This window comes from Calliphora vicina, chromosome 5 (genome assembly GCF_958450345.1).
Source record: "Calliphora vicina chromosome 5, idCalVici1.1, whole genome shotgun sequence".
Taxonomy (NCBI): Eukaryota; Metazoa; Arthropoda; class Insecta; order Diptera; family Calliphoridae; genus Calliphora; species Calliphora vicina.
In genome coordinates this window covers 95299206-95324601 of record NC_088784.1, presented here as the reverse complement: position 1 = coordinate 95324601, position 25396 = coordinate 95299206, and the positions used below count along the sequence as shown (strand labels likewise).

Genomic DNA, 25396 nt, shown 5'->3' with positions numbered 1-25396 from the left:
GCATTTAAAAGTAATATTTGTCTGGACAAATTCAAACTACATTATTTAGTTACATATGTATGAGTATTAAGTATTTATCAAAATTTATCAATTTGATATATGTAGTATGTATGTACTATTTATCAGTTTCTGATAAAAAAATAAAAAATATTTCATTTGATTATGAAATTGCCAATTTGTTTTTTATCTCCCTAATTTCTTATGTTATAATCTTTTAAATTACAAGTTTAAACTAATGTTTATAAACTATAAATTGTTTGACTAGAGTTTAAAATAAATAAAAATTTGATTATGTGATTGATTATTTTTGAAATGGAATGTTCAAGTTGTTTTCTGATATAAGAACATGTCGCAAAATTCTACCAAAAGGTATTTAAAAAATCTCTTACTCATATTATAAATCTTATTATTTTTGTTAGGCATTAAAAAAAAAACTAAATACGAAATCAATTAAACTTTAAAACCGAATTGAATGTGGCGACATGTTTGATAGAAAATATAGCACGCGGTGATTTTCTAATTACTTGAAAATATAAGATGTATGTAGTAGATAGATTAAAATAGGTTCATATTGATTGATCTTGTCTATCACAATAAAGGAATTATTTAAAATGATCATAGAATTAGTACTTATAACAACCTAATTTAAGTAACATTTTGTATATACGAGTACATATGTATAGTAGAAAACCTTTTCTACTAAAAATTATTCTATTTCGTTTTTCTAGCAATTGAAAATGCAAAAAAAAAATAAACTTGTAAAAATCACATTTTACAATTACGTTTCAAGTATTTTTTGAAACTACATTTCCTTACACAACTCCTCTAATTGCTCCGAATTCAAGAAAGACGATGTTATTTTCATATCGACCTTTTTTTCAAGTTCTTTGGTTGGAAATAAAAACTTTTGTTCATCATATTTTTCAAACATATCGTTGGTTATTTTTTTAAATTCTTCCATTTTATCACACAAAACAGTTGTAAAATATTCAACAAACAAGCGTCCCATATACTCTTCCTTCGACGATGGCCACCATCCCTGCAGGAAACCAATATGACCTCCGCGTGCTGTCACAACAATGGCCACATGTGTACTTTCTTCGGCTGGCTTAATGGGTATGGCTTCGAGGGGTTGGAATGGATCATCAGCAGCACTAAGGCATAGTAATGGCACAGTAATATAATGTAGTTTATTGTGAAGTGTAGCATCGGAATAATAGTCGTCTACATGGGCATAACCAAACTGTTTTGATGTAAATAAGGCATCGAATTCTTTTATGGTTTTACACTAAAAGGGAAAAAGAATATTTCAAAATTATGAAAACCATATGATTCAATAAAAAATATAAATACAATGTAAAATTGCATTTAAATTTAGAAATTCTGCAATATTATGGGTCGATTATGGATGGCAACCGAACTTCAGTTGTGTTGCCAGAGGCCAACCAGTTTGGGAACAGAAATGATAGTTGCCAGAACGCAACTGAAGTTCGGTTGCCATTCATACCCATTAATTTGCACTTAATAATTTCCTAAGCTCTTTTATATATTTAATCCCTATTTCCAAGATGGCAAGAGTCTCCCTGACATGGAGAGTACCATTGATATATAAAATTTGAACTTTGAACCTAGATAAAAGATATAAAAGAACTCCAAAATTTGTAGGATCATAAAGAGCCTGTGTTTTAACAAATTTTGAACGGGTAAAGTCCGATGCTTTTTCGAAAATTTTTTATCCTCTATTATTATCGAAAATACAATGTATTTTTTACGTTTCCTTACTTTGAAATCCAAAATTTTAGTACATTAAAAATAAAGAAAAAAAATCCATATTAATCTTACCGTTAAAATTTTATCCATATCGATATCAGCATCTTTAAATATTTCGCAACTTTTCAAAGTCTTGCACAGGCTGTTGGTCAAATGTCTTCCCAATAAGTTATTCAAAATTGGCTTTTCAATACTGGCTGTACCTATAAAACACGAAATAAACTAAATCAATTCCAGCTGTTTAATTTTATCATATAGTTTATAATCACTACCTTTGTGAACATCCCAGGGAGCTGAAATAATTTTAGCTGCAGCCAAATAAGCACGTGCCTCCACACTTTTACGCACCAAATAATTGCCCAGTATAAGGCCGCCCATTGATATACCAGCTGCACCTAATCTATCCTTGGGAACGCTTTTTCCCACATGTTTTACCACCTCCGATAGGTCTTCACAATTTGAGGCACAATACAAACGGGGTGTTTTCAATTCAATACCTCCCAGACCGCGATTATTGAAAACAACGACACGTAAACCCGACTGTTTGGCAGCAACCACTAAACATTTGACATATTCGGCCTGAGATTCACCCGTTAAACCGGGTAATAGAATAACACAAGGCCCGTCCTTACTACAACCGTCCTCCATCCAGTCTAAAGCTACTTCACCGCCATCGGGTAGTACCAATATTTCCCTAATTTCAAATAAATATATATGAAAATATGATGGTGTGAAATAATTTTATACAAACTCACCTCCTGTAATTAATTTTTGGCAATACTTGAGATCTTATAATACTGGCAAATACTGTTTGAGCCCGACTTTCAAAACACCAAAATGTTGGCCAATATTTCATTTCTAAAGTCGGTATATTATTATATAAAAACTTTTTGAATGGTCCATCTGCACAGGCCACAATCGGACGCTGAAATTAACGATACATTTCAAAAATACTAATTTGAGAACGACTTTTTAATAAACTTACCTTAACTACTTGTAATAAATAATATATAACGTATGCTAGGGTGGCATAGGCCCATAGATGTAAACGCGGTATATTTGTTAGATAAAACATTAAAGAATATAACATGTTTTATTAAGTTGTACTAAATTAAATAAATTTGTTATATTTTAATTGTTGTTGAACTACGATGTATTCTGGTATCTAGAAAAGAAGAATATACAAATTGAGTTAATTTCAAATAGTTGTTAAATATTCTATAAAATTTATATGAATGTATGAAACCATAGAGAATAGACATAGAGCGGAAACTCTCCTGTCAAAGGCCTAACTCAGTTGTCAAAAACCTAAGTGGTGAGAATGTATTAGTAAAAAACAATTAAGAGTGCTATATTCGGCTGTGCCTAATCTTATATACCCTTCACCAAATTATACTTCAAAATTTTAAATATTTTTAGTAAACAAAATTTAATTTTATTTCCAGTTGTTTTTTTAATTTTTTGAAAAAAATTTTTTTTCGATTATTTTAATTTTTTTTTAAATTTAAATTTTTTTTTTTTTTATTTTAAATTTTTTTTTTTTAATTTTTTTTTGTTTTTACAATTTTTTTTTTTTGTGAAAAAAAAATTCGGGTTCACGATTTTGACCGTCGTTGCAAATGTCTTTGAAATATCTATCATTAGATATCCATATTGTCTATATTAATATCTTAGTAATCCAGATATAGGTCAAAAATAGGTCAAAAATCGAATAGGTCATATCTCAGCCATTTGTGGACCGATTTTGCTGATTTTAAATAGCAAAATTCTCGAAAGCATGTCTGACAGAATTATTGAAGATTTGGATCCCGAAGATATCTGGGGTCTTCAGAAAATTGATTTCAACAGACAGACGGACATGGCTTAATCGACTCCGCTATCTATAAGGATCCAGAATATATATGGGGCATTTCATGTCAAGTGAACCAACTTTTGAAATCGATGTCTTCCGATCGGGATGAAATTTGCACCAAGGTTAGCTCTATTGGATAGTAACTCAGACACAATTTTTCAACAACATCGGTCGAGAACTCTCTGAGTTATAGGGGGTAAAATTTTGACAATTTGGTCAAACAGGGGTTTTTTCTTATCCATGTAACTTATTACCTATTGTTCTTAGCAAAATGTGTCCCAAATAGTATATATAGCTATTTCTTCGATCTTTCGAAAAAAAATATTTAAAAAAAAAAAATAAAAAATTTTTAATATTTTTTTTCCGAAATCAAAAACTTTTTTGACTTTTTTTTAAAATGCGTCCTTTTTTTTTTTTTTTTTCTTAAAATAAAGTTTAGATATTTTCCTTGAACACCTACTTGGTCGCTTAGTGGGATGCGAGTGGGATATCTATCAAAATAAATATTTTGTAACTCAAAACATAAAATTTTTGACTTTTTTTGCAAAATCAAAAACTTTGTTGACTTTTTTTTTTCAAAATGGACCCTTTTTTAATCTTTTTTTTTAGGTCAAACAAAAGCTTAGATATTATCCTTGAAGACCCTTTTGGTCGCTTAGTGGGATGCGAGTGGGATATCTATCAAAATAAATATTTTTTAACTCAAGACTTACAATTTTTGACTTTTTTTTTTGCAAATACGATTTTTTTTTCCAAATGGGCCCTTTTTTTAAAATTTTTTTTGTAGTCAAAAGAAAGCTTAGGTCCATTCCTTTAAGATATTTTTAGTCCCTTAGTGGGATGCGAGTGGGATATCTATCAAAATAAATATTTTTTAACTCAAGACTTACAATTTTTGACTTTTTTTTTGCAAAATCAAAATTTTTTTCCAATATGGGCCCTTTTTTAATTTTTTTTTTTGCTCAAAAGAAAGCCTAGGTCCATTCCTTTAAGATATTTTTAGTCCCTTAGTGGGATGCGAGTGGGATATCTATCAAAATAAATGTTTTAACACAAAAATTGTATGTCTTGAGTTACAAAACATTTATTTTGATATATATCCCACTCGCATCCCACTAAGCGATCAAAACCATCTTAAAGGAATAGGCCTAAGCTTTCTTTATAGCAAAAAAAAAAATTGCAAAAAGGGCCCATTTTAAAAAAAAGTCAAAAAAGTTTTTGATTTTGCCAAAAAATCAAAAATTGTATATCTTGAGTTACAAAATATTTATTTTGATAGATATCCCACTCGTATCCTACTAAGGGACCTAAAATATCTTAAAGGAATGGACCTAAGCTTTCTTTTGACTAAAAAAAAATTTTTAAAAAAGGGCCCATTTTGAAAAAAAAATTCGAATTTGCAAAAAAAAAGTCAATAATTGAATGTCTTGAGTTACAACATTTTTATTTTAATAGATATCCTACTCACATCTTCCTAAGTGACAAAATAGGTCTTAAAGGAAAAGACCTAAGCTTTCTTTTGAGCAAAAAAAAATTTTTAAAAAAAAGTCCCATATTGGAAAAAAATTTCGATTTGCAAAAAAAAATTAAAAAATTGTTACAAATTATTTATTTTGATAGATATCCCACTCGCATCCCACTAAGGGACTAAAAATATCTTAAAGGAATGGACCTAGGCTTTCTTTTGAGCAAAAAAAAAATTAAAAAAGGGCCCATATTGGAAAAAAATTTTGATTTTGCAAAAAAAAAGTCAAAAATTGTAAGTCTTGAGTAAAAAAATATTTATTTTGATAGATATCCCACTCGCATCCCACTAAGGGACTAAAAATATCTTAAAGGAATGGACCTAAGCTTTCTTTTGACTACAAAAAAAATTTTAAAAAAGGGCCCATTTGGAAAAAAAATCGTATTTGCAAAAAAAAAAGTCAAAAATTGTAAGTCTTGAGTTAAAAAATATTTATTTTGATAGATATCCCACTCGCATCCCACTAAGCGACCAAAAGGGTCTTCAAGGATAATATCTAAGCTTTTGTTTGACCAAAAAAAAAAGATTAAAAAAGGGTCCATTTTGAAAAAAAAAGTCAACAAAGTTTTTGATTTTGCAAAAAAAGTCAAAAATTTTATGTTTTGAGTTACAAAATATTTATTTTGATAGATATCCCACTCGCATCCCACTAAGCGACCAAGTAGGTGTTCAAGGAAAATATCTAAACTTTATTTTAAGAAAAAAAAAAAAAAAAAAAAAAAGGACGCATTTTAAAAAAAAGTCAAAAAAGTTTTTGATTTCGGAAAAAAAATATTAAAAATTTTTTATTTTTTTTTTTAAATATTTTTTTTCGAAAGATCGAAGAAATAGCTATCTATACTATTTGGGACACATTTTGCTAAGAACAATAGGTAATAAGTTACATGGATAAGAAAAAACCCCTGTTTGACCAAATTGTCAAAATTTTACCCCCTATAACTCAGAGAGTTCTCGACCGATGTTGTTGAAAAATTGTGTCTGAGTTACTATCCAATAGAGCTAACCTTGGTGCAAATTTCATTCCGATCGGAAGACATCGATTTCAAAAGTTGGTTCACTTGACATGAAATGCCCCATATGTATACTTTATAGAGTCGGAAATGAAAAATGTAGAAATTACAAACGGAATGACAAACTTATATATACCCTTCTCACGAAAGTGAAGGGTATAAAAACATGTGAAAACAAAAACAACACTCGTATGTGTGATTATTTTGAGTAATTTTTTTTATTTTAGTTTTTTTCTAGTTTCCTCTCTATGTTTCTCTATGTATGAAACTATTGCCTTTCGGCTCTGAAGTTAGACAATTGAAAAAAAAAATTCACTTAATACATTTTGTAATAGATTAGGATTGAAGAAAAATTTAATCATTGAATTCATTTTTAAAAGTAAACTAATGGATTTGATTTAAAGAAAATTTTAATGATTCTATAAGGAATTAATTCTATAAAGAATGAATTCTCAAAGCAATCAATTCAATACATTTGAAGTACAAAGGAATTAAGCCTATGAATTTATTCATTAACGGAATGATTAAGAGATAATATTTTTGTTTAATTTCAAAAATTGACTTCAAAATGCGGGATTTTTTAAAATTTTGTTTAACTAACAAATGCAAAGACAATTTTTACCTATTATCAAATGAAATGTATTTCAATCGTCTTTCTTCTAACACGATTGACTTTATTTCAACAATAACTGATTTGAATTGAGATCCGGCACAGCCGATTATATCCGTCTTATTGGATTTTTAAATTTTGTTAAACTAATTCTAAAAATTCACCCTCATATAACTTCAATACATGAGTGAGTGACAAACAATGGAAACTTTTCCATTACTTCAGTTTTCAAAAACGTGACCTTTTACCCAATATAAATGTATATTTCTCAGATAAATGCATATTTACTAGGAATTCTATTAAAATATAAGTTGTGTCGCGTACTTGATTATTTGTACAAATTATCACTGGAAGTTACGGGATTACGTTCGTTTACTTTTAAAAACTTGTAACGAGACAGTTCGTAGATAGAGAACATGATATTTTTACTGGACATTTTTTGTCCAGTAAAAAATATCAACATAAAAAATATGTTTTCAATATATGTATGGTTGTATGTAAACATAACTAAAAGTTGAATATTAATACAATTTACATGTTTTCCAAAGAAAATAAGCAAAATAACACAAAACAAACGTTTTAAATTGATTTATAATAAAAAACAACTAATTTTTACAAATTGTTGTTCGCGTACTTTTTTGGGATATTTTTCAAATTGAGAGTAATTTATTTTTACTCTCTAAAATAAAGTTACTTAATATTTATACCCTTCACCATGAGTTACAAGGATATATCGATGGCTTAATATAGAAAGGTCGTATCTCAACTTTTAATTACTTTACAGGAGAAGGAAAAAACTCAATAATATCAGAAAGTGAAAGTGAAAAAAAAACAACTAAAAATTTATAATATATCAAAAAATATTTTTAGAAGAGTTGTTTCTTTTAATATAAACCAAAAAATATGCATTCACTTTAAATTAGTAAGGGGTTTTTCTTTCAAACGATTTTTTAAATGAGTTAGGGCTTTTTTATAATTACTGTAAATCTGTTATTCGTCACCATAGGAAACTGAATTTTTTTTTGTCTTCCAGAATATGTAAAAAACCCGATTTTGAAAAACGAGATATGACCTTTCTATATTAAGCCAACGATATATAATTTGTCATTCCGTTTGTAATTTCTACATTTTTCATTTGCGACCCCACGAAGTATATACATACATATGTATATTCTGGATCGTTATAGATAGCGAAATCGATATAGCTATGTCCGTCTGTATGTTGAAATCAACTTTCCGTAGCCCCCAAATAACTTACATACATGATTCATACATCAATATATGGGGAATTCTTCCGGCTCGGTTGCTATTTAAAATCGACAAAATCGGCCCACAAATGGCTGAGATATAAGGAAAAACCGGGAAAACCTCGATTTTTTGCACTATTTTTACTATTTATAGTGGGGAGGTTATTATGCGTTTGTGCAGATGTTTGTAACGCCCAAAAATATTAGTCTAGCACCCACCTTAAAGTATACCGGTCGACTTAGAATCACTTTCTGAGTCGATTAATCACTCAATATATAAATTATTGAAATTTTAAATGAAAAATGTTTTTGCTCTTTTACTTAGTGTAAGGTATTATATGGTCGGGCTTGACCGATCATAATTTCTTACTTGTTTTACTCTATATCTGGATTACTAAGTCATTAATATAGACAATATGGATATCTAATGATAGATACTTAAAAGTCCATTGCAACGAATATTTTTTAACCCGAATTTTATTTGATCAAAAAAATTTTTTTTTCATAAATTGCAAAATTTTTTATTTTAAAAATTAAAAAAAAAATTGCAAACTATTTTTTTTAAAAAATAATTTGGAAAAAAAATTAATTTTGTATAAATAAAAAATTTAAAAAAAAAATTATTTTGAAGTATAATTTGGTGAAGGGTATGTAAGATTCGGCCGAATATAGATCGCTTACTTGTTTTTACTAGAAAGTACGTGAACACACCTAATATCACAACAAAAATTCCTTAAAAATTTAAAAAAAAAATTATATAAAAAAATCCAAATAAAATGTTCAACATTTAGATAATAATGACTTGCAACATACAAATGTACATACATAGTACATAGTACGTCATAAATTATCATTTTCTTTAATTAAATATTTGAAATGAATTCTCTTTTTAAAACAAATTTTACAGCTGTTAAAGCGTGCTTTGATAACAATTCTAATGACAATTTGCAATACACGATATTTGTTTGTTTATATGGACTTTAACTGTATTAAAAGGTAGTTAAATGACTAATAGTCTGATATCATGACATTATAATTTGGAATTATACACATACATATGTAAAACAACATTTTAATTTAATTTTTTTTTGTAGAGATTTGAAAGAGTCATTTTAAGTGAGTAATAATTTCTGAGTGCATTTACTATGAATTTTAGTGTGTTTAAAATCGAATGAATTATTCTTAATTACAATTGCTATAAAAATTACATTTCTCAATAAAAATCAACTTTATTTCATCTGTCAGTTTTTAATAGTAAGCAACCCAGGAGCAAATGAATTAGTTTAAGAAATAGTTCTTGAATATAGACATGATATTATTACTCTGTAAAGCTTTGTAATTATGATCTGTTAAAATGCTGCTTTGATTAAATATTATATTCCTAATTAAGATTTGGTAGTGGCAAACGAAAAACATAAATTTGTTTTTTTTTTTGAAAATAAGACAACCCAATAGGCAACAAAGCCCCAAAAATTCAAGCAATTGAACATTTCATTGGTATTTGACTTGAATGCAAATCTTATATCTTATATATAAATAGGCCACACGTTTTTTTGTGGTACACTTTTAAGTATGTTATTGTCCACCAATATTGATGAAACTTAGATGGTTTGAGAGTTTATTTTCTCTAGATGTGCACAATATAAATTTTTTTTTAAAAATTCTTTCCATAAAAGTGGTAAAAAGCGTTTTAAATTTGCTTGAAAAACAACAACAACATGTTTATGCACATCTAAATACATACACATGCATTTGTACACACACGTGAAAAATATTTTTGCATATATGTACTCAAAAGTAACTTTATAACATCGTTATTAGTGGTCGAATTTTGACCACCAGGTGTGTAAATAGGCCACACGATTTTTTGTGGTACAATTTTAAGTATGTTATTGTCCACCAATATTGATGAAACATATATGGTTTAAAAGATTATTTTCTCTAGATGTTCACAATATAATTTTTTTTTAAAAAATTCTTTCCATAAATCCTAGTACATATAATTATGTTTTAAACTTAAAAAATATTTGAAAAAATTAAATATTTTTCAAACAAAAAAATATGGCTTTAATTTATGTTTCCTTTTTACTGCAGAATGCTATTGATATAAAGTGTAATACAGCTATCAGGCCTGTCACGCATTTTGTTCAGAATGGTTCCGTTGTTTTCATTCCGATCGATTTCGTTTTAGTTTCTTTAGATTCTGTGTAATTTATTAATTCCAAAAATATTTAATAATTCTGTATTTCTGATTTTAATTTGACATTGTTTTTTTATATTAAAACAAAAGTAAAGTTTTTGGTACAGAAATTGATTAAAAATTTTAGAAAATCACATAATTACAATCAAATATCAAATCCACTTTGAAAACTGAAAGTGGTTTCATTTCGAAAGAAATTTTCGTTTTACTTTTTCCGAAGAAGCTAAATACGTTATTAATTCCATCGGAATGGAATTCTGTGACAGGCCTGTATATTTTAATTGCTTGACTATAAATCAAAGCTTGAATTACACTTGCTTTCAACTTGAATTCCAGTAAAATGCTTTTTGCACTCTGTAGCTCTCAATTCGTTCAAAAATGGTGTTAAATTTTAAAGCATTTGTCGGGATTAACCCAAACAAAAAAATCCCGCTTTTTGATAAATGGTGTAACAACGAAGTACATATTTAAAAATAATGAGTTATATATTCGGTGGTGCCGAATCTTATATACCCTTTCCCAAAGTATACTTGAAGATAAAGATTGAAAACTAATTTGGTTAAAAAATTTCTAGGTGCGTGGAAACGTTTTTAAATAATCACTAGTAACAAAACAAGAAAGTAACAGGTCCTTTAAAGGTCGTTCTTTTACGTATTTCAACAAACTGTTAAATGTCGTTCTTATATATTTTTCAACATTTACTGGTAATAAGAGTTACTGCCTATTTATTTATAAAATAAAATGTTGAGTACCATATCATTTAATTCATCTAAAATTTTGTTGCATTTGCTAAATTTTGTTATTTTCCTACTTTTTTAAAAAAACGTTTTTAAATTAGCAAATATGTATTAGTTTTTGGTTAATATACAGAGCAGATTTAAGAATGAAAATAATATATTCTTCTTAACATAATTGTTATTTTGCTTAACATAGACAAAACGTGATCACGGTCACTGTTTAAAAGAACAGTGATTTATAAATCACGTTCACTGAGAAGGACGTTCTGCAAAAATCACGGGATCGCTCATCTCTAGTATAAACCAGTGTATAAACTAGTATTTTCTTATGATGCTTATTGTTTAAATATAATTTTGCACTTTGATTAACAAACATATTTACTTTGCCCCACAACACTTTTCAGATAGTAAAAGACGGATTATTAAAATAATAATCTCAATAAAGTCTAGATTATTTATACCTACATTATTTGTAATGAAAAGTAGCTGCACGCGAATTGAATGTTATTTGTATTAAAACAAACACTTTGTCCGATTTATAAAACTTATTTCACTCAACTGCTAGATGAAATAGCAACTGAAATAGTAAATTACATACTTATTGCGAATTTGTTGTTTTAACTAGAGATAAATACACATAGATGGGAAACTAGAAAAAAACACGAACAAAAAAAATTACTCGAACTCATCACTCATTCGAGTGTTGTTTTTATTTTCACATAGATATTTTTCTTTGCTAATACATTCTCACCACTTTGGTATTTGACAACTGAGTTAGGTCTTTGACAGTTTGAGAGTTTCCGATCTATTTGTATTTATCTATGGTTTTAAACTTCTCCAAATATAGACATATAAATTTGTTAGAATCGTTTGTAACACAAAACAAATTTGGAAATAATTTGTAGCTGAGGTTTTGGAAACTAAACTGAGTTAGCTCGAGGTTACAAATAAGATATATTACTCTTTTCACTACATAGACTTTTTAATTAAAATATTTCTAAAACATACTTATTATGTAGGGAACAATTGCAGTTTATAAAAACAAAATTTTTATTGTTTTGTTAGTGTTACAAAGAGATTTAGATTAAGTTTACAAATTACATACATATTTGTCTATTTAAATGCTCATGTAAATTATTTATTCATTTGTGAGGCAGATTTAATATTTAGTTGAGGTATGAGATGATTTCATGTCTGGAAATTACAATATTTAATAATAACATTTATCGTTGTTTTGTGGTCACAAAGGTTTATTATTTTATATAGTTTATTACCAGGGTAAGTTTTTGCATATTTCAGAATTTTATTATTTGTTGAACTTTGTATAATTGTAGATAATAGACTATTGGGGGATTCAAACGGTCTCCTATTAAGTCGTATTGTCATAATGTCCTAAAATATTTTTTTAGTTTAAACAAATTCTTGTTGTGCTGCAAATAAATTAAATAAAAAAAGAGTTATTTTATGACAAACCAAATAACATAGTTCAAAAAGTCTTATTAGTTTATTAATTTTTTGTTTGAAACCCAACAATAATTTGTTTAAACTAAAATAATATTATAGAACATTATGACAATAGGAGACCGTTTGAATCCCTCATATATTTTTTTAAAGAAAATATTACTTTTAAGTTTGCAAGAAAAAAATCGTTTAAACATGTTATTATTTATCATAGATAAATTCAAATTGATCGGAATAACTCCTGTCAAAGACCTAACTCAGTTGTCAAAAACCTAAGTAATGATAAGGTATTAGTACAAAAATGTATGTTAAAACAATAACAATTAGCTTGTTTCTAATCTTTACAAAATATTATTTATTTTAAACCAGAGCTTCATTAATTCAATTAAAGCTTAATTCACTGAAATCTTAATTCAGCATTAAAAATTTCAGAAAATGTTCCATAAAATCCTTCTCAACATATCATTAATTCAAAGGCTGAATAGAATTCATTCAGTGTTGAATTAATTCATAATAAAACAAGTAAGAGAGCTATATTCGGCTGTGCCGAATCTTATATACCCTTCACCAAATTATACTTCAAAATAAAAATTTTAAACATTTTTAGGTAAACAAAAATTTTTTTTCCAAATATGTTTTTTTAATTTTTTGGAAAAAAAATTTTGTTTGAATTGTTTTTTTTAATTTTTTGAAAAAATATTTTTTTCGAATAGTTTTTTTTTAAATTTTAAAATTTTTTTTTTTTTGTTTTTAATATTTTGCGAAAAAAAAAAACTTTTTGTGAAAAAAAAATTCGGTTTAAAAAATATTTTTTCCGATTTTGACCCACTATAGGTCCAACTTACTATGGTCTTATATACGTCGTTGCAAAGATATCTAAATATCTATCATTAGATATCCATATTGTCTATATTAATGACTTAGTAATCCAGATATAGGTCAAAAATCGAGGTTGTCCTGGTTTTTTCCTTATATCTCAGCCATTTGTGCACCGATTTTCTCGATTTTAAATAGCAACCGAGCCGGAAGAATTCCGGAGACCAATCGTGCGTTTCTCCGCACTGCAGTCTTTTCCACTATCCATTTTATTTAAAATATTAGCTTTTTGTTAATCTTTATGATCGAAATAATAAAAATAAAAATCAAATCTTTTGAACACGTGCTTTCCATTTTGCGAAACAAATCTGTTTTTATAAAAAATGTGTAAGTGGTGCTATTTTATTTTTCGGCATTTTTCAGTATAGGGAACATGCTAAGCTATGTATTAAATATCAACATTTGAAAAAATACCAACACTAATTATGTGTTTTTGGAAAAATAAAAAAAAGTGTCCTAGTGGTGCTATTATTTTTTTCCCAACTGTATATAGAAGATATTATTTTAAAGTCTGTTGAACTTTTTTGTTTGTTTTTCAATTTTTTTGGGGCCTTATTAAAACTTGCCCTGTTTAGTATTATTTTATTTAGTAGTTAGTATTTCTATTAAATATTTATACATAAATAACATGTTTTTATAGTAATTTTTATTCGTATCACCATGTAGTAGTAAGGATATATATGTAAGTTTGTAATTCCGTTTGTAATTTCTACATTTTTCATTTGTGACCCCATATGTGGTTGACAATGCAATGGAAACATTTGCAAATATTTTATTAATAGGTCACAATCCATAAAAATTCTTAAGTACTTTGTATTTTTTAGTATATATTTTTATTTACTTATATTAACAATAATAATAACAAAATAAATAATTAAATTCTGAAAATAGAAAAACAAACTAAAAAGTATTTATTATTATGGTACTAAAAAAAACATTGGATACTTAGGTTTAATTTTTACAAAAATTATCTGCTCTTTTAGTGACTCAGTATTTTGTTACATTGCAATGTCGCAATGCATTGCGACGATACATTGAACCAATTGTCTACTTTGAAATATTTTACCAATTCGAATTTTATATGAAAATCTCAAAAACCTTAAATCGTCGAATATTGAAAATGAGCGCTATCCATGATCACTCGCATTTCTGACCACTTGTAAATCTGACCAAAAATCGAATTTTATATTAAAATCGGAAAAAACTTAACTGGATCTGTAATCAGTTATATTTCTGACCAAAAATCGATTTATCAAAAAATTTTAAATCTTCTTAAATCAGCGTCTAATATAGATAAGGAGATCAATCAGTGATCACTCATGTTTCTGACTAAACATTTTTTTTTATATGAAAATCGTAAATAAGCGTTTAATAGAGAAAATAAACGTAATTGTTTATTATTTTGGTTTTTAAATTTTCGCATACATACTATCTTGACACTAAACCATTTTCAGTTACTATTTAACCCTTAACTGGTGTCGATATTTCCATTTACGTAATTGGTATCGGGGGTCCAAATTGACCCCATTGAAGAAATGATATATTTACTGTTCTAAACATAATTTTTTTTTATATTTTATTAAACAACATTTTCTTATATAGAAATAAAAGTTTTATTAATTCATTTTGTATATAACGCATTTTTTTCTTATATAAATTGTTTTTAAGTTGAAAAATACAAAATGTTGGGGTCCATTTTGACCGCACGATACCAGTTAAGGGTTAAAAAACGTTTGATACCAAAACCATTTCCAATAATAAATCAATACATGATGCTTTTTACATCGTTTTCTTACATATTTAGAGATTCGGGCCGACAATGTGTCAAAATCAGAAAAAATATTAAATTAACTCGAATTTTTTTTTAAAAAAAAAAATGTTATTATTACTATTTTTTAGCAGAAAATTTAATTTTTGTTCACTATTTTTTACAAAAATTGTTTCAATCTTTATCTTAAAATATATTTTGGTATACTTGTTAGATCTCATTTTGTGAAACTGAAATGAATATTGAACAATTTTAAAAAATTCAAAGATATTTGTTGTTTCTTCGTTTAAATAAATATGATTCTTAATTATGTTTCTGATTTTATTTGTTATAAAAACATTTTAATTTTCAAATTGTGTATATTAACCATACATTTTATAATTTACCTATCTTATTCCAAATAACGGTTTAAAACTATATTCAGAACTTCCAATTAATTAATTAATTAATTCAATTTGAGCTTAATTCACTGAAATCTTAATTTCGAATTTAGAAATTTCTGCAATTATTCCATAAATCCATTCCCAAAAAACTTCTAATGAAATTCTGATTCTCAACTTTAATTTCGCTTAATTCAATTTGCAATTGACTGAAATAAATTGTAACGTATAATTTCGTTGTCCTTTAAATTTCCTATACGGCAATTCTATTGATTGTTCTAAAGTCAACATGTCAACCATCGATAAATTATATTTCTAAACTGACACAGTGCTAAATTACAATGTCGTTCAATTGTAACCTACATACATACATTTTTTAAACGATTTCTTACACATACTGCGTGTATTCCCTGGACTTTAATTGTGCTGTGATATTAACAAGGTCGTCAAAAGATTTATGTTCCTTTTGATATTCCCAAATTCCATAAACTCTGCATTGTAACAACACACATGTTTTTTTTTTGTCGGTATTTGAGTTTTATTCTACGAAAAAAACCAGGTACAGATAATTGTTTTGTAAATTCATTACAATACATCTATTCAACTGACTTGGAAACGTATAAATTACACAATACCATATCCCATAGGGCTAAATTGCATGAAGATTATTTTAAACTAAAAAAAATATATAAATAAAATTACCACTCAACACACCTGCTTTTTCATACCATTTAATAGCGACAAAAAAATTCTTATCTTTTATGACTGCTGACCGAGACAATTACATAAAAAATGCGTCAATAGAAAATCCCCATCATAATGTATTATAGCTGGTTTAGCCAGCCTATCTTTTATTTTCTATAAATTTTAATAAAAAAGAAAATGAAAATATTTGATTTTGAAATTATAAAAAAGAACTGCAATTTTATTGGTTTATGACTTGAAAATGCGGGGTTTTTTAAAATGTTTAGCTTTTATTTTAAACATTTGTACAATATAAATTTATTCAAAGTATTGACCCTTGTTAGCAATGACATTTTCCCATCTTTCTGGCAACATGTGGATTCCGAGCCAAAAGAAAGAACTGCTCATTTTTGAGGCCAAGATCGAATCAAGCCAATATCGAATACTCTGTTCCAAAGTGAAGCGTATCCCAGAGATAGTGTTCTGTTTCGATCGAAACAAATAGTTGTCGCACGGGGCAGGGTCTGGACTATAAAGCGGGTGAGGCAAAACTTCCCAACCACTTCATTCTAAATAGTTTTTAACAGGTATTGCAACATGTGGCCAAGTGTTGACATAAAGGAATATTTTCAAGTATGGCCGCATATTCTGGGCGTTTTTCGGCCAATGCTCGCTTCAAACGAATCAGTTGTGTTCGGTATTAGTCTCTGTGATGGTCTGGCCAGATTTCAGCAGCTCATAAAAGGTAGAACCATTTTGTTCCCTTCAATTACAGAGCTTTACCTTAGCTTCATGGATATTTGGCTTTGGTGTCGATTCGGCTAGTTGGCTTGGCTTCACGTACGATCTTTTACGCTTCGGGTTATCGTAATGGATCCATTTTTCATCGCAAATAATGATGGTTATATATAAGTTTGTCATTCCATTTGTAATTTCTACATTTTTCATTTGCGACTCACAAAGTATACTACATATTCTGGATCGTTATAGATAGCGGAGTCGATATAGCCATGCCCCCAAATAATTTACATACATTATTCATGCATCAATATATTCGCTTTAGATCCAGTTCGGTTGCTTTTTAAAATCGAGAAAATCAGCGCACAGATGACTAATATATAAGGAAAAAACCAGGACAACCTCCATTTTTACCTATTCTTGATCTATATCTGGATTACTAAGTCATTAATGTAGACATGATAGATATTTCAAAGACATTTGCAACGACGCACAGTGGCGCCATTTGAGTTTTTTCGTTGCAAAAATCCTAACTTTAAAAGGCATATGATAGATAATTGATCAGCCTATGAAATGGGTGTTTGAAAATGGTTCTACGCCTTTCAGGTGCCTACTTCTTATGGGGTAGCAAAGTTGAGATTTGTGGAAAAATCAATTTTATGGGAAGTAAAATAATGTTTTTTTAATTTTTTATGTTTCTTTTAAAAAAAATATTTTTTGAAAAAACAATTTTTTGGTTGGTTTTTGGTTATATATCGTTTTTGAAACCATGTCTTTTTTCAAAATTTTACCTCTACCAAAAAATGGGGCAACGACAGGCAGCTGGGAATTTTTGCATTAGGTAAAGGAGTAATCATAGAACTTATTTTGAAAATATGGCAAATATAGAAATTGATAGTTTTTTTTTATTTTCCTTCAAAGTTGAAAAATATTGAAAAAATGGATAGTTGGTAAATATCGATTTACCTGGACAAAAACAAAGCAAACAGTAAAAAATATATCTATCAAAAGAATCAAAAATAATGACTACCAGTTACATAGTTTTCGATATATTGTATCTGAAAGCGGACCAAATTATCTAAAAATTGACTGTTTTTTTGAAAACTGAAAATCAGTCAACTTTGAAGGGCTATATCTTCAAAACCAAAAATCTGATTGTAATAAGAGTGCATTTTTGAAATCGTTGGACAATTTACTGTAAAAGAGGTTTATTCAATATTTTGTTCTCACTTGTTCTACGGGCGCCACTGTGCGACGTATATAACGCTTTAGTAAGTCGGACCTACAATGGATCAAAAAATTTTTTGTCATACAATTTTGTTTGTCATAAAATTTTTTCACTAATAAATTAAAAAAAAAGTTGAGACAATTTTTTTTTGCCATAAACTTTTATTTACTAATAAATTAAAAAAACATTTTTTTAAATTTTGAAAAAAACACTTATTTTGTTTACCCAAAAAAATTTTAAATTTTTATTTTAAAGTATAATTTGGTGAAGGGTATATAAGATTTAGCACAGGCGAATATAGATCTAATAAAAAAACATTAAAAAAAATTAATACAAATTTTAAAAGTGAAAACTAGGCTTTAAAACACCAGAATAATAATAAATAATTTGTTTTTTAGATAAAAAAGTTTATGAACCATTTTATTTTACTACTTGTTATTATATACTATTTAAAACATTTAATTTTATTTATATTGACATGTCCTAAGATAATTAACCAAGCACCCATTAATTTGTGTTTAATTTAAAATAAACTTTAAGAGCCACTTTAAATGCAAATAACCCTTTTTAATGGCAACAACCATTAATTCTTGTAAACCTGCGGAAACGTGATTATTAATTATAATTATATATCTCTCTCTCCCACACAATCCCAAGCACATGCAAACACACACTCACTTACACACTGTATTGTTTGACATAGTTATTAAAACGAAAGCAAACCTTGCATACTTCTAGGTTAGCCAAGAAACAAAAAAAAATCAATGCATACCTTCTGAGGGTTTTAAGTAAACAAGCACTTAAGGAAAAAATAATATACTAAATCATTAAATCAATAGTTTGAAAACCATACAAGAAAAAATCCATAAAATTGTAATATAATTTCTTAGGTAGTTAACGACTAAAACAACAACAAAAAAAAGTACAACTCACCTCAGTTGCGTGACACCAAGAGCAGAAAAACTAATGTTATTTGTTCTACTTTCAAAAGACCATTAATCTTGGTCCTTTTATTCGTTTTTTTTTTTTTGGAAAGAATTAACAAAAAATTACACCTCTTTTTTATCCAATTACACAATTATTACATAAGTTTTATTTTTAACTTTTAACAATTCTCAAATTTTGTGTTGAAATTTCAAAAACAAATGTACTAAATAGTGGATCTTTAAGGTCTTCAATGAATTTTGTTAGTTGGAAATCGCTGCGTTCAGCTTTTTATTTATTTATATTATAAGTTTTATAATTTATTCATTTATTTTGTAGATATAATTTTGTGTATTATTAGCAATACTTTTGCTCAGTTTCACTGCACTTTGTCAACTGATGATAGAAAATTTTCATTTGTTTTTAGTTGAAAAGTTTGTGTGTTGGAGGGTAAACTTTTTTTTAAGAGTATACACATACCAGTGTTGCCACTTCATGTGTAATTACACATATTGTGTGTAATTTTAACTTGGATGTGTAGCCCATGTGTAATTGAGTGAATGTGTAATTCACGTGTAATTTTAAATTCCAATTATATCCAAAATAAATTGTCAATGTATGTCTTTTATCTATATTTTGGATTTTAATTGAATGAATTATGGATTGTTCAGATTTCAAAACCGACTGAAATAAATATGTACGTTTATATGAGGGAATAGCTACTATCCTATATTTTACTCCTATACTCAGTATAATGGAATTATATGTATGAAGATATGAATCTAGTTTGAACTAAATTAACATTAAGGTTTGCAGAAAAATACGATAAGTAATTTGGAGATTGCTACGTTTGGTTTTCCAAGTGGACATTTCGCCGTTTGTGATAGTTTTGTTTGAGTAATATTGGTAATAGAAACTAAATTTTGGTTTATATTAAAGACTTTTAATTCCAACATGAAAAAAATATAAAACAACAAATAGTATTCAATAACTATACATTTTTACAAGTTATTAAAAATTGTTATTGGAAAAACGTTAATTTTCAAGATAACCCAAAATCGAAAATTTGTATTTTTATAATTTTAAATTGTTTATAGAATAAAGGTAGCGGTAACGATATAAACTATTATATCGGTAACGGTAATTGCAGTTATTTCGGGGTAAAGTTAGCCAATCTTAACAGAAAAAAACAAGAACGTAGGAATTTGTGTGAGAAAATGTTTTTTACAAATTGTTACTAGTTATTTTTTTACCCGTAAGAACTGTTTTGTGTTTATGCTATTGTCTGTCTAGTTCCTGGTGTGTGTTTTCAATAATAAACAATAAAATTGACTTACTATTTACTATTTTGGAAGCTTTATTTCAAATTTATAACTACAAATTTTAAAAATATAAACGTTACAAGATTTTACTGGTAAAGTATTTACTGTGAAGGAAAATGGTCAGAGCTATAATTTTTAAACAAATACTAAAAAATATTTATCTTTGAAACTGAAAACAAAACTGATTTCAAAGCACTTTATATAAAATAGGAATAAATTCAAATTCGAAAGCAAACAGTGTGCTATTTTTTAAATATTGTTAAATTTTTAATACAAATGTAACAATTTTCAATTGAATAATCTCCGAATAAACATTGATTAATATTTGTTAAAAGCGTATTTGGGATTGACATATTTGACTGATCTCAAGAATTCATTAAATTAGAAAAGTTCATTAAAAAAAAGAGATTGCTAACCTTCTTTTAATACCCTAATATATCCAATTCCTGGATAAATTAAAACCACCGCAAGTGAAAATTGTCCATTGACAATAAAGTGATCGTATTTGGTCCAAACTGTGAAAAACCTTTTATATTCATGACAATTTTAGACAATTTCTCCTATTGAAATCACGAAAATTTATTTACATGTGTAATTTTTTCTCGTATGTGTAATTTAGGTATGAGGATGTGTAGTTTATAATTTTCTTGGTGGCAACACTGACACATACTCACTAATTATTTTTTGTTTGTCTCTCTTATCTTTTACTGAGCTTCTATATACAACCGGCGTTCGTTTTCAGTTGTTTGTACTCGTATTCTTTATCTATATACCCTGCAGTCCATGAAACTAGTTCCGCGTTGCCGAATGTGTGTTTGCCTTTAAGAGTGAAGTTAGTTTTGCAAGCGTTAAATTTTCGTTTCTACTTTTAGTGACTCATTATGTTGTTTATTGTTATTTATTACTGCTTCACATCGACGATGCATTGACCCAATTAAAGAATCAATTGTCTCCATGAAAATAGTTCCCCATTTCCTTTTAACCACATCTGATAAAAATCCCTACGTGGTAAAATTTTAAATCCGTGTTTTGCGATCTACAATTTCCCACAGGTTTTCCATCGGATTAAGATCTGCCGATTGGACAGGCGACAAAAAAACACGTACATCATTGGATTATAACCTCTCGGTTACAACCCTAGAGGTGTGTTTAGGATTATTGACGTTCTGGCATATTTTTCTCAGCGTATGGCTACATAACATCGTTCAATCTATATGCGATTCCAGTCTTAATATCCTTTATGATAAGAATTGCATCCATATCTTGCCGTGACACCAGCCCCACACCATATTACTATCATCATCAAACTTTTCTATCTTATTTGTGTACTTGGGGTCCAGTCTTCCAGATTCATCCAAAAAGAGAACAGTATTCCATTACTGTCTCGACCAGTTCAAATCTTTTTTGGCAAATTGTATCCAAATTGTGTAAGTTTTTTTTAAGTAAAAGGTTTCTTACGCGAAGAACAGACTCTTTTGCCCTGCGGCAAACCTTTAGAAAACTAATTTTAAATTGTAGGTATATTATATTATAATCTTCCGGAAAGTCAGTTTTGTGAATTTCTTAAACTTTCTAGCTATTAAATTATCTTATAATTGAGAAAATTTTTCAAATGGTACTTTTGAAACTGCAGGGTACATATAGATTTTTATTGTAGCTATTTTCCTAGCACATGTATGTATGTGTATGGAAATTGTAAAAATACCAAAAAAGAAAAAAAGAAGTAATTTCACGTGCTAGTATTGGCACGTTTTTAAAACGTTTCAATGCCATTTTATGGTGGCATACTTTTAGGTGTAATTGAGAGAGAATAATTCTCATTTTATGTATTCATGCTCTTTAGAAACAACCGCAAATCGATAGGGTATGTTTTATTAACCCACTGTATGTTTGAGGGTTGGAAAACAGACATAATTTTTATAGTTTTACAGCCTGTATTTTTCTTTTTATAAAATAAATTCTAAACGAATGAGTTGAATTACAAACGAATACATAACAAATGTAGTTTTTACATATTAGATACAAGTGTTTATTTATTTTTCATATCGAGAGTCTTTGTTCAAAAGATGCCAACTATAATTATAGCCGAATATCTCATATAACCGATATAAATTTCATAGATAAATTCAAGTTTGTTAAATTTGAATGCTTAAAATTGCAGAAATTTACTACATTTGAATAGAAAATATAGTAAAATTCTGTATGTTTAAACATTTAAGTTTAACAAAAACACATTTATATATGTATAATGGGGTTATACTTCTTACCCCCATTAACACGAAGTCTGGTTATGCCTTAACTAATAGTTATACTGTTGGTTAAAATTATTTTTGTATGAAAACTGTCAGTATAACTATTAGTTAAAACATAACCAGGCTTCGTGTTACTGGGGGTTAGCATTGGGAAAACAATGGAAACTTTTAAACTTCTTCAGGAAAGAAGACTTATAACAAAAATAATATGTAAAAAAAACGATGTAAATAGATTATCAATAATCGAAAATTGGAAATAAGTTTTCGAACTGTTAGCCTCAGATCAAATGAACATGCCCCTACTCCTCGTAAATAAATTGCCAAAGAACATTTTACCTGATCGAGACAGAAATGGATACGTTCCCTTTTCGGATAAATCCTAATACAATTTAATAGACAGTGATGGGAGAAAGAAGGGTAAGAGACTGGAACCCAAGTACGCAAATAAGACAGTCAAGTTTGGCGGTGACAATATTATGGTATGGAGCTGTTTTTCAGTGCTAATTATGGGTCCAATTCATAATTGTATATAGAGAATTATGATTTATATGATTTTCTATAGAGAATCCTGTCACTGATATAAATAGACAACATAAATATCAAATGAAAGGCATTTCGAAGACTTTTACAAGGGCGTATATAACAAATTTCGGACCGATAAAGGTCAATTTCGGGAGAAAAAAAATGTTAACCCGATTTTTTTTACTGAATCATAGACAATATGAATTTCAAATAACTTTAACCTTTTTTAAGCAATTTTTGTCATTTATATCACATTTCAACGACAATTACGTACACAGTTTTTACAAAAACTGAAAATTTTTTATTTTTTCCCGAATTTTAGCGATACTACAGTTTGTGTGTCATTTTGACTCAAAGGAGATATAGGGTTAATGTCCAAATGATTTTTTTACTGTAATTTTCATTAATAACAATCAGCCCAATTATGAAAAAAATTCCCCGGGAGTTTTTTCCCTTTTATAATTTTTTCCTATTCAAATTCTATGTTAAAAAAACGAAAAGGGAAAAAACTCCAGGGGAATTTTTTTCATAATTGGGCTGAATAAATCTACATATTTCTGTAAAAGAATGCAGAATGTTAAGGAGTTTCACAAATTTATTTCATATAAATAGTTAAATTTTGCATATATCTGACCTTTGAACTCGATGTGCGTCCCGAACTCGATGTGTGTCCGATTTGGCTCAAATTTTCAGCACATAACTTTTAGACCTAGTATCAAACATTTTTTTCCATACAACTGATTGTCACTCTAATGTACATAGACAATATGAATTTCAAATAAAAGGCCTATGTAACGATATATATCAAATTCACACAATGGGTCAATTTCGGAAACAAAAATTTCAAAATGTTTTTTTCACCAAATCAAATTTTCACTTAAGAATTTTTTTCACAAACATTTTTTTAGATTCAATTTGTTTCGTCAAATATTTTTTAACCAAAAATTTTTTTCAATAAAATTAGCTTTTCATCAATTTTTTTAACCTAAATTTATTTCTTTTGTTTTTTTTTTCCCAGCAGACAGCATATTTTCAAGTATGTTTATGACTCTATAGAATAATATATCCATATTCGCCAAATAAAATTTTAAAATAAAAATTAAATATTTTTAGGTAAAAATTAAAAAAAAAAAAATTTAGTATTTCAATATAATTTGTTTTTAAAAATAGTTTTTTAAATTATATTAAAAAAAATTTGAAATTTATTAATTATAACAAAACTTTTTTTTATGAAAAAAAAAATCGGCTTTGTGCGCCGATTTACTCGATTTTAAATAGCAACCCAATCGGGTCTATAGCGGATATCGATGTATGAATCATGCATGTAACTTTTATTTAGGGATAGGGAAAGTTGATTTCAACATACAGACGGACATGGCTATATTGACTTCGTTATCTATAACGATCCAGAATATATACATATATACTTTGTGGGGTCGCAATTGAAAAATGCAGAAATTACAAACTTATATATACCCTAATTACTTATTAGTAATACGTTATTACTAATGGTGAACAGTATACAAATACAAAGTACTAAAGCTTTTCGAAAATAGGGGCCGCCATTTATTTACTCCTAAAACATTTTTAAGGCATGACACTTACATAACTCCTCTCTAATTTGGAATCCTTTGAAATTTAACTTGTACCGAAAGTTACTACTTTTTGCATGAATTGTATAGAACGGTTGATGATAATGGCCGAAAATTGAGCTGGGAGCAAATTTGTTTATTTTATTTTTTTTTATTTCACAAAAATTTAATAAATAATATAAATTTAATAATTTTTTTTTTTTTAGTTTTCAAAACTAAAGCAAAAGGTTGCCTACATAATTATAGCTACCGAAGGGTGGTTCAAAAAATATCAGTTAAACAAACTGTCAGGGCTAGGTATATTCGAATATATCGATACCTTAACATAGAAAGGCCCTAAGTCGTGTAGTTTTTGTAAGCCCAGATTTTCGTTTATTTCATATTTAGCCAAAAAAATCTCGACTTAAAAAAATACTAGTTAGGGCCTTTCTATATTAAGGTAACGATCAGCCCAATTATAAATAAAAATTTCCCGGGAGTTTTTCCCCTTTTCTCATTTTTCCTATTCAAATTCAATGGGAAAAAATTATTCTCTTTTCACAAATACGTGAGATACAATAACCCCTATCGTGAAAAATATGTGAAATTTATGTTGCCATGAAATATCCATTTCCCTCGAAGGGATAATTGCTATCGTGATATTCCCCTGAACCTTTCATTCAGAATTGTTGATTTTGTTCGCAACAGCCGTTTTTTTA

The 25396-nt window shown here is 27.8% G+C and overlaps 1 protein-coding gene across 2 annotated transcripts; it reads right to left on the bottom strand.

The window, feature by feature from the left end:
• Positions 1-556: 556 nt before the first annotated feature.
• On the bottom strand, positions 557-24887 carry Hydr1 (phospholipase Hydr1). 2 transcript variants are annotated; one of them, XM_065511575.1, is made up of 6 exons: positions 24712-24887; positions 2756-2935; positions 2526-2695; positions 2043-2464; positions 1843-1973; positions 557-1288 (listed from the first exon to the last, which is right to left on the bottom strand). In XM_065511575.1, exons 2-6 carry the CDS (start codon positions 2858-2860, stop codon positions 803-805), a joined length of 1314 nt encoding a protein of 437 aa, XP_065367647.1. In that variant the 5' UTR covers positions 2861-2935; positions 24712-24887; the 3' UTR covers positions 557-802. The 2 variants fall into 2 exon arrangements, with proteins under 2 accessions (XP_065367647.1, XP_065367646.1); XM_065511574.1 differs by lacking the exon at positions 24712-24887 and adding an exon at positions 19020-19296.
• Between the last annotated feature and the right edge of the window lie 509 nt (positions 24888-25396).

Bases quoted from the DNA above. Each gene is read 5' to 3' on its own strand.
- Hydr1 (XM_065511575.1), bottom strand. From the start codon at position 2,860: ATGTTATATTCTTTAATGTTTTATCTAACAAATATACCGCGTTTACAT. The intron at 2,465-2,525 runs GTGAGTTTGTAT...ATTTGAAATTAG, and splicing joins CCAAAAATTAATTACAGGAG to GGAAATATTGGTACTACCCG. The intron at 1,289-1,842 runs GTAAGATTAATA...TTTCCCTTTTAG, and splicing joins ATATGGATAAAATTTTAACG to TGTAAAACCATAAAAGAATT.